Genomic DNA, 11178 nt, shown 5'->3' with positions numbered 1-11178 from the left:
TTAACACCATGTAGAGTGGGACCATATGTGCTCTGAGCAGTGTTGATTTAACACTGGGGAATTTACTGTGTAGGAAATATCATTGTTATCTATTTGATTCTATAACGCAGGGAACAATTACAGGAGCTCCTGTCGGAGTATGTAGTGGACACACTCAACTACATTGAGACAGTGAGGGACTTCTGTGACAAACAACAAATATGGACCCGTGAGAGAGAGAAAGAGCTGGAGATGATGAGAGACATCAAGGACCAAGTCAGTCATAAGTTTAAGTATCTAAAGCGTTTAAACAATAAAGCCAAGGCATTGGGGGAGTGCCTGAAGAATACTGTAAAACCTGGGTCCATAAATAAGAAGCTGGAGAAGGAACTGGGAGCTGTCCTGGAGAACACACTTCAGGGGCTGGAGGAACTTGACGTCTTCCTGGATGCAGTGGAGAATCTCGCAGTCACCTCACCGTTTGTCTTCACTGGACAGAGCTTCTTGCCTGAGAATGAGAGTCCTAAAAGTGTGCGATCAATCATCACAGCTGCAAGAATGTCCTCTCCTCTCCTCATCCAGTTTAAACGAGATGCAAAAACCTTCTTCCTTCCTTCACTTAGTAATTTGGACGTCCTGTCCTTTCAATTAGAAAAATACATAAGAATCACAAAACTGATTTGTGAGAGAATGGAGAAAAAGTTAGTACTGACATTCATACAATGTTCATTTTAAAAGCATAGTATTTTGATTATATACACGTTAATACACAGATTATCAAAATAATCTCAGTGGTGTTTACTAAATCAACTAAATCAAAGGCTTAATTCCATAATTAGATCAATAATTAAAAAAAAATTCTACATTTATTTTTTTTTCCCTCACAGATCCGAGAGTGATTTGGGGTCTGAAGATACTCATAGGTAAGTATTATAAATATTAGGGTAAGATCTGGGTTAATTTAAAGCTGCAGTCCGTAGCTTTTTTGGGTTAAAAATGATCAAAAATAAATTTTTGAGCTAGTACATAACCAGTCAGTGTTCAAAACTGCGTGCCTTAGCTCTATTCAAAACGGTAAGCTTGTAATAATGTATTTAATTCCAGTGGTACTGGTGGATTTCCGCGGGAAATTCGAGCATGTCTTTGTGTCATTACGCCGCATCTGTACACATAAAGAAGGAGTCTTGGCCAGTAGGCTATGAGTGTGAGGATGTTGGTGGCCTTTTCTCACAGCACTTGATATGATTTAACTTATCAATTTGATGGCAGATCCAGAAAGGTTCAAACGACAATCACCAGTGACAACTGGAGATTCACGAACAAACGCGAAAGACTTCAGACAGAGAAAAAAAGAGAGACTGCAAATGACCCATGCGAAAACAAGGATAAATATCAGAAGGGCATTAAATGTAGTCACGCAATGCTGATGTTGTTAGCATTAACAATTTGAGGACGAAGCATAATTTGCACGGTTTGACGTGATATGATAAGCGATCGTTAGATTAAATCAGCACGATTTACAGCAATGCTTTTTTCCCTTAGTTGGTCAGAACAAAAGTGGATGTTACTTACTGGTTCAGATGACATTTTACGGTGAAAATTCTAATGTTGGTCATACTTCCAAAAAGTAGAATCTGTGATTGCGAATGACAGTATCCACACCAGCGCGGTGACTGACAGCCGCACATTCCCCTCAAAACATTGGATTCATCCACGCTGTGCCATGCCGAGGCACAACCCGCGTAAAGTTGTTAATTCCGCGAATAACTGCGATTGCAGATTTCGAACAGAGATGGCGACAAAGAGGGAAAACTACGGACTGCAGCTTTAACATCTTCATTATTCTTAATAACCTAAAAGCCAAACTGAGTGGAAACATTCAACCTGGATTTTATTTGCTTTTATGATAATCTCTAAAATATAGACCTGTATTAAAATATAGGCAAGTCTTTCTTAATCCTGCTGAAACTCTCTACAGACGTAAGAAGGCTCAGCCTGTACTGAAGATCAGCTTGAACTTCAGCGAGGACTCCATGCAAAAAATGCTTCATCATTTGAAGCTGTTATGCAAAATAAGGTGAGACCTATATTTTATGATCTGATGTTTTCTTCACATTCAGGTGCATCTTGAAAGGTGGCTGTAAATGAAATTTTTTCTATTATTGTCTAGGATGGACCAGCACACAAAGCCTACTTTAATTTTTCAGGAATACACTCTGCACTTCATTGATTCATTCAGTCAGCGTCACTCTAGAATGGAGAAGTTCCTGTCAGATCTGGAAGAGAGTGCAGTTAAGCTGGACAAGATGAAGAAGGGAGCCAGTATCTCCACTGTGGCTGGCAGTTCGGTTGGGATAGTAGGGGGTGTTTTGTCCATTGTGGGTCTTGCTCTGGCCCCCGTCACTGCAGGAGCGTCACTGGGTCTCACTATAGCAGGTGTCAGTCTGGGGGTTACCAGTGGGGCAAATAGTTTGGTCACAGGCGTCACTGAAGTAGTAGTCAACCAAAGGCATAGTAGAAAAACCCAGAATATTTTCCATCAATATATGGAGGATGTGGAGAAGATTATAAACTGTCTGGAGCATGCCAGTAGACGGGATCATCTAAAGGGGCCTGCTGGGTTTAGTTTCATTACAGCTGGGAAACTGGGACTGTGTTCTGGAGCATTGGGCAAAGGTATTGAATCTATGGTAGATAGAGCTTCAGCTGTTAAAACTGAGGGGGGGATTGCAACAAAGTCTACTAGAGCTGGATTAAAGTCTGCTGGGTTTAGTTTCACTGCTACGAAACAGGCAATTAGTGAAGCAGGTAGGGTTGCATCATTGGCCAAAGGTGTTGATGCTCTGGTAGATGGAGCTTCTGCTGTTAAAATACTCAAAACTGAGAAGGTGATTGAGACTGCAACCAAGGCCGGGCTCCAGGGGACACAAAGTTCCCGTAGCATTCCCAAATTGGCAGCAGACCTTCCTGACATTGGACAGCTGGCAAAAGGGACGCCACTAGCTCTTTCAAAGTCTGCTAGAGCTGGATTCATCGGTCTAAATGCCCTCTTTATTGGCTTCGATGTCTTATTTATTTGCAAAGAGAGTATAAGCCTGGCCGACGGGAGCAAGAGTGAGAAATCTCAGCTCATCCGCTCCAGAGCAGCTCTGTTGAAATCTGAGCTGGAGGACTGGAAGAAGATCCATGATTCCTTGTGCACAGGGATATCGAGGGTTAGGAAGAGTCGGGAAGTGTTGAATAAACCTTTTCTTCCTTAAAGAGCTTTTAAAAGTTATTTTCAAGATTGGGAAGAGCTGAGATGAGCAATAATTTGCTGTCCTGGAAGACTAATCAGTTTATCAACTAAACACCTTATTTTTCAAGCTTTCTGGTTTACTAATTGATGAAATAGGAAAAGGAAAAATTATCTATCTTACTTATGTTTTATCATTTACTTATGATTTTATCGTTTGCTTATGTTTAATCATTTAATCATTTAGATTAAATAACATTTAATCAAATGTAATCATATTTTAAGAAATCATTATTATCATGTTTATGTGTTTCTCATTACTATTATTTTGATGTGTTTGCCATTATTATCATTTAAACTGTATGTTTAATACTTTACTTTTATTCATCTTTATGTAACATTATGGAACTTTTCTTTATCAGTGTTACCTAGTTCCCTTCAACAGGTATCTTAAAGGATTCAAAGGAAGACAGAGGCTGGTATACAAAAAATAATAATATCTTACTTTATTATCACAAATGGTATCATTAAAATATTGAAGGTTGGCAAATAATACTGTCCATAGGCACACAAATGGCCAACAGCAAAACCTCACTATCACACAGTGTATCAAATACCGCAATCTTAGTTAACACAGCACCCCCAATATGGAAACCCGGTACACGGCAAGCTCAAACTGAATAATACATGAGAAACCACCCCAAATCTGCGCTAGAGGCTAGCTTTGGGTAAGTGTTGCGCAATGTTATGATACTGTTTGCCAGACCATTCATCAAAAACCTTCAGGAAAGCAAAGAAAACAACAAACAAAACAAACAAAATGTACAACGCACCTTGGAGGTACAATACAATTCTCACATTTATAATAGGGGAAAGCGGCAATTGCACCCTGAAACACCCAGTTTCTTTCACTTAGGATCCCGGCTCTTAGTTGTATTAATTACTGGTGCTCCACTCGACTCTTCGGCATCCGGCTTAATCCCTAAAAGCGTTTCTGTTTACAGCTACGACAGCAATTCGCCCGTATGCATGAAATGCTCTCGTTGCTCCAGCTCGCCGCGTCCCTGCTTTTGATTGAGAACAAAAGCGATGTGCTGACCAGTTACTCGTCCAACTTTTAACAAGCTGCACCTGACGCGGAGATAAACTTCTGCTATAGATAACTTTTCAGCTCGCACTTAACGCACGCTGACCGGGCCAACCACAAACCATTCATCCACCCTGCACACTGCTTTTATATAATTCATAGTGGAAAACTAAACAAAGGAAGTTAGCCTGCAACCGACTCCCTCTGTAGGACTGGAGTAAATGTAGATAGCCTACATAGGTGTCTACATCCCAACTAAAACACTTAATCTGGTCACATTTATGCCTCAAATGTACTTGCTGTTAGATGAGGGCAAAAGTCTTTAAGTTCCCGTTAGACAGACAACAAATGCTCAAATGTCTCAGAATAAAGTAATAAACTAATGTTATATCAGCTGAAGATCTTGCAGAAGGGATTTGTGCAGCAGTTGTCTTGTGTATTGTATTAAGATTAACAACTTTCTGACACATTTGGGGTACAAGACAATGTGTGTACGACCCTCTCCACGATGTGAAACCGCAAAAGAAAGATCTGACTGTGTCTCTCAAGTCTGCTCGAATGAGATCGGAGAGAGGAACTAATGTGCTGATCAGCAACTGCAATAAGAGGAGGAATAATGTCCTGTGTTGGTCAGTCTTACCTTGGACTCAGACCTTGCTCTCTTGCAACCTGTCTTTTCAAAGAGAGATCTCTCAAACAACTTTACTTATCTTTAGGCAAGAATATTACACTCAGAGTGTCTTAATTATAGTTTAATTAGAAATATTAGAAGTGATTTTAATTGTTAAGTTTATTTTTCTTTATTAAATTTTGATCCTGAATATGGGCGAATTAATTGTAGCTCTTCATTTATTGTTTGATTGTCTGCTGTTAAGAAATAACATTTGACTTAACATTTGACTTGACTTCTCCTCCCTGCATCACTAATAATTCATGTTAGTAAAATAAAAGCATCAATGAGATCTGCTTGATTCAGTGCACATCAAATTAATGTTCTGAGAGTTAAAAATCATTACATGGTTGAAGTCTAAACTGAAAACTTTATCCTATATACACGTGTACATCACTGTCAAATCCAATATATATATATATGATTAAAAAAAAATTGCACTTGTGTGTGTCTTATATGTCAAGGCCTTATGGTTACAAAATGGACTGTTCATATTTTGAAAAAAAAGTGTTATGGTTATATCTCAATTGTGTATCACAGTGAAAGCATCCGCTGTTTCCTTATAAGCAAAAACACATTTAAAGACAAATGCAAAGAGCGCGATTTTTTGAGCAGCTAAACACCAATCACCATCATGGTAACATACCAATTACGATTTTCTCCTTCAGTGATTCTGCTTGCTAACATCAGGTGTCTTCAGTAATGCTTAATCATCACTTAATCACTTAATTATCTCATTAACTTTAAAACTGCTTCAGTGTTACTTATAACACTCTGAGTGTGGACTCATATAAACACTGAGAGTGTTAATTTAACACTGGGGATTTTGCTATGTAGGTTTTGCAAGTTCAACCAGGGTAATAGGTCGAAAGTTGAATGAACGAATACTTATGTCGGAACTTTATAGGTAGCCAATGTAGTGATGATAAAATCGGTGTTATATGATCATATTTTCTTGATCTAGTAAGAACTCTAGCAGCGGCATTTTGTACTAACTGTAGCTTGTATATTGAGGATGCAGGACAACCGGCTAATAAAGCATTACAGTAATCTAGTCTCGAGGTCATGAATGCATGAACTAACTTTTCTGCATCAGAAACTGATAGCATATTACGTAGCTTAGCAATGTTTCTAAGGTGGAAAAAGGCTGTTTTTGTAACATACGAAATATGATTTTCAAAAGACAGGTTACAATCGAGTATAACACCCAGGTCTTTTACTGTAGAGGATAAAGTAACAGGACATCCTACAATGTCAAAGTTGATTAGTAGGTAAATCACCATCACCTGCTTTCAGATGGAGCGGCATTTACTACAAAGAGCCGTAGTTAACTGACAAGCTGAGCCATATCGCATTAATATCGCAGACGTATCACCAGCGATAATTAATGCGATATGGCTCAGCTTGTCAGTTAACTACGGCTCTTTGTACACAGCAAAAACTCCAGTGTTAAATTAACACTCCTGGGAGTGTATATGAACACTCAAGAGTGTTGAAGTTAATGAGATAATTAAGTGATTAATTTAGTGATGATTGAACATTATTGAAGACACCTGATGTTAACAAGCATCAGAGTGCATCATATTTGTAATAGACTGGGTTTCTCATGTTGTGAAATGCTGTTATGTGATTGGTTCTGGAGATCACGTGGTTCGGGGGAATCAGGAAGCTCGGAAGTGAGCTGCAGAGCAGTGTGTGTATCTGCTGTTGTTTTGGCTGGTTCAGTAAAAACGTTATTGAGTTATTCAATCCCGTCTGCCGTGTCTTGATCTAACCCCCAAGATATTACATTGGCGACGAGGATGGTGCTAATAGGACGAGTGGAAGAGTTCAAGGAGTCGCGGGAGGATTTCGCATCCTACCTGGAGAGATATGTACTATGGCTATTGGCAAACTAAATAAAAGCAGAAAAACAGGTATTTTTAGACCAGAAACTTATGGACTGCTGAAGAACTTGGTCATACCAAAGAAACCCGCAGAAAATGACGTATAAAAGGTTGACTGATGCATTGAAATCACATTATCAGCCGAAGCCTTTGGTCATAGCGGAGAGATTTCGTTTTCAAAAACGTGATCAAAAAGAAGGAGAGTCAGTGACGGATTACATAGTGGCAATAAGACAATTGTCGAAGGATTGTGAATATGGAACTCACTTAGATGACGCATTGAGAGATCGTCTGGTGAGTGGGCTGTCAGCTGAGTCGATTCAAAGGAAATTACTGGCGGAAAGAGAGCTGACGTTTGCCCGAGCGTGTGACACTACCTCTCATCATAGTGAAAGGGAACAGGCCTGCTCTGCTTGGCCGAAATTGGCTGGAGAAGCTGAAGCTAGACTGGAGGAACATTTTCACAGTTGAAAAAGGAACTAAACACGGCGACCCGGCGACCCGTGTTTACGGGATTACAAGGTCACAATAAACAACCAGCTGGAAGTAGAGACTTACCCTCTGCCCAACACTGAGGATTTATTTGCGACCCTAGCAGGAGGGAAGTGGTTTTCAAAGTTAGATCTCTCTCATGCTTACCAGCAGTTGAGATTGGACAAAGACTCTGAAGAGTATTTAACCATTAATACTCACAGAGGACTGTACCGCTACCATCGTCTCAGCTATGGGGTTGCCAGTGCACCGTCAATTTTCCAGTGATGGACCAGATTTTACAAGGGCAAGAAGGGGTGACTTGTTTCCTGGATGACATCTTGATCAACAGCCGACACAAAAGCCCTGCACTTAAAAAGGCTGAATGCAGTGTTGAGCTCTCTCGCACGCTATGGCTTGAGAGCAAAGTTGGCCAAGTGCAGAGTTGGACAAGTGTAGAGTATTTGGGGCATCGGATAGACCAGGAAGGCCTGCACCCCACTCAGCACAAAGTGGAGGCTATTGTAAATGCCCCAAAGCCCACAAATGTCTCTGAGTTGCGCGCTTATTTGGGTCTGTTGAACTATTATGGCCGCTTTCTGAGGAACTTGTCTAGTGTGCTACAGCCATTGCACACTCTGTTAAAGAAAGAGGAAAAATGGAGCTGGACACCTGCATGTGAGGAAGCCTTCAAGAAAGGTAAAGAGATGTTACTGAGCAGCATGGTTCTGGTACATTATGACACAGAGAAGCCGTTGAGATTGGCATGTGATGCATCCCCGTACAGTGTGGGGGCAGTCATTTCTCATGTGATGGACAATGGTGACAAGAGACCAGTTGCATTCGCTATGCGCAGATAGAAAAAGAGGCGCTGGCGATCATTTACGGAGTGAAGAAATTTCACAAGTATCTATATGGACGCAAATTTACTCTCATCACTGATCACAAACCCTTGCTGGCTATTTTGGGGCCAAAATCAGCGGTGCCTACATTGGCAGCTTTGCGCATGCAGCGCTGGGCATTGATTCTTATGGCTTACAGTTATGAGCTAGAATACAAGAAGTCATCAGACCACCTTAATGCTGATGCTATGTCCAGACTTCCCGTGACTGAGTTGGACAACACAGCGTGGGAATCCAACATTTTCTACTTCTCACATGTGGAAGAGTTGCCAGTAACAGCTCAGGACATAAAAGTAGGCACCAGCAGAGATCCGTTGTTAAGTAAGGTTTGGAGCTATACTATGAATGGATGGCCTAATTACCTGAATGATGAAAGCCTGAAACCGTACTTTGTCAGGAGGCATAAGCTGTCAGCAGATAAAGGTTGTGTTTTGTGGGGTCTCAGAGTCATTGTTCCTCAAATGCACCGGCTGCAGATTCTCAAAGACCTGCACCATGAACACCCAGGCATCTGTAAGATGAAGGCCCTAGCTCGCAGTTATGTATGGTGGCCAGGTTTGGATGGCGAGATTGAGAACATGGTCCAAAACTGTGCTGTGTGTCAAGCCGTGCAGAAGGTACCTGCGGTGGCACTGCTTCATCCCTGGCGGTGGCCTGTCCGAGTGTGGCAGCGGATCCATCTGGACTTCGCGGAGAATGATAGACAGTACTACCTAGTGATAGTGGATAGTCATTCTAAATGGCTTTTCCACATGACCTCCACAACGTCAAGTCAAACCATAGAGGTGTTGCGCAACCTATTTGCTGCATATGGTCTTCCGGAAGAGGTCGTGTCGGATAATGAACCCCAGTTCGTCTCCGCAGAATTCAAGCAGTTCCTTGACAAAAATGGAGTAAAACAAACTCTGGTCCCACCATATCATCCAGCATTGAATGGAGCGGCTGAGAGGTTGGTGCAAATACTGAAGCGTGCTCTTGTGAAGCAGGTTCTAGATGCAAGTGGACAGCCCACCATCACGCTGCAGCACCGGCTGTCAAACTTTCTAATCATGTACAGGGCTACGCCACACTCAGTCACAGGTCGCTCTACAGCTGAGCTGTTTTTAAAGAGAGAGCTTCGCACCCGTTTCAGTCTTTTGAGACCAGACATGTCGTGCACTATAGAGCACCAGCAGGCAAAACAAAAGCTGTATCATGACAAAGAGAGACTGAAATTGAGAGAGTTTCAGGAAAACGACCAAGTCCGAGTGTAAAATTTCAGGGGAGGAGAGGAGAAATGGACTGCCGCTACTGTCATAAAGCGCTTAGGTCCTGTGACATACCGTGTCTGGGAAGGAAACAGACAGCGGTCCGTTCTGTCTTGATCTAACCCCCAAGATATTACAATATTCAGTTTATTAACTTGCCATGAATTATTACACAAATGTTCAGTAAATGCATGAAGAGGTATGCCTAAGCTAAATATTGTTTTGACAGTGGCATCATAAAATGCTTGATACTCATACCATATGAAGTAGTAGCCTAGCTAAAGTGAACGATGCTAACTAACTTTGCCATCTCCCTTATTATTGCCATCTCCCTGCAAAACTCACAACAACTTTGTAAGTCTTGTCCCTCATGCTGGCCCTTACAAAACCCACAAGCTGACCCTCGGACACGCTACACTCAACTACATTCCCCACAGACCCGATTTGAAGTGGTTTTTACCCCTTTTAACACTTTTGTTTTCCTCCTTGAAAAAAGACATCATGGCAGCCAAGGAGATCATGATTGCACTGATAAATCTACCGTGCAAAAAACGCAACACGATAATTTTTTTTTTAATGATCTTCAGTCTTCACGGACTTTCACGAGGTTTAACCAGACAGTTACACGAGCTCCACCAATCAGATGCATCACTGTAGGATTGTGGGTAATGAAGTACTTCTCCAAAACATCGCGAATAAAAGGCATTTATCTCAAAACAAGGTTAGTGCCCCATGAACTTTTGGCGGTTATATGAGCATATACAATTGCTTAGTACAGCCGTAGCTGGTTTTAAGTCTACCATGTATGGTTACGTTTTTATGGCTTAGGCTATACCCCAACTGTCAATGGAGAAATTGTATTGAATTTTTACTTCCGGCACCGGCTGTGGGCGGGACTGTGATGCTCTATATATCAAACTCATAAACCGATTTGTAAACCACAAACGAAAAATGAAAAATCGAGCCAAAAACTCATTTTTTGTTTTTTAAACTAAACTAAAAAAACGAATAAACAAGCTGGTTTCATTTCTCGTTACTCCATTCCAAACAGGAAATCAAATGAACAAAAAGTACACGGACCAAGAAGACATTAAATCTGTGAAGATCTCAGCAGAGGAGGATTAAACAACTCCACAAACAGCATTACCAGCTTCACTTATTACCAACCAGACTGAATTTATGTCTGTCAGATGTCTACAAAAGTTTTATTGAGAATTAACAGAGGTTTAACTCTAATGTGTTTCATTTGAAGTCACCATAACAGTGATAATGATCAGTTTATCTGAATATTTTTGATTGTCACCATTGTTGAGACACATACGCAGATTGTGGATAAGTGTGTGTGTCACACTATCGATAAAGTTTTAGTTCTCATGTTTGTTAAAATATTTTAACTGATAGGTATAATACTGCTTGATCTCATGCTGCAGTAAAAGGGCTTATTATATTAATTGAACAAAACAATTTTATTATACAAATTATATCAGTGTTTCAGGCAAAAGCATTCTGATTACAAAGCCATCAACAGGTAACCATCATCACCTGGCTTGATTCAATTTAGCTTTCTTCACTGCTGCAAATGTGTTTGACAAACACACTGTCACAGCAGACAAAAAAGACTAAATACATAATAAGAGTTAAGAGCCCAACTAATGGAAACGCTAATCACTGTTATGGTAACTTCAAATTAAACATCTCAAT

At 40.7% G+C, this 11178-nt stretch overlaps 1 protein-coding gene across 1 annotated transcript; it reads left to right on the top strand.

Annotated features, from left to right (window-relative positions):
* Nucleotides 1-653: 653 nt before the first annotated feature.
* On the top strand, nucleotides 654-3239 carry LOC307165225 (apolipoprotein L3-like; the record flags this gene model as incomplete). The annotated part of the gene is made up of 5 exons (XM_079882643.1): nucleotides 654-680; nucleotides 867-902; nucleotides 1958-2056; nucleotides 2150-2655; nucleotides 2812-3239. The coding sequence occupies exons 1-5, from the start codon at nucleotides 670-672 to the stop codon at nucleotides 3237-3239; spliced, it is 1080 nt and encodes a 359-aa protein (XP_079738769.1). The 5' UTR covers nucleotides 654-669.
* Between the last annotated feature and the right edge of the window lie 7939 nt (nucleotides 3240-11178).

This window comes from Squalius cephalus, assembly GCF_949319135.1.
Source record: "Squalius cephalus genome assembly, chromosome: 1".
NCBI lineage: Eukaryota > Metazoa > Chordata > Actinopteri > Cypriniformes > Leuciscidae > Squalius > Squalius cephalus.
The sequence above is the reverse complement of the archived record's forward strand: the minus strand, read 5'-3'. Positions and strand labels throughout refer to the sequence as shown.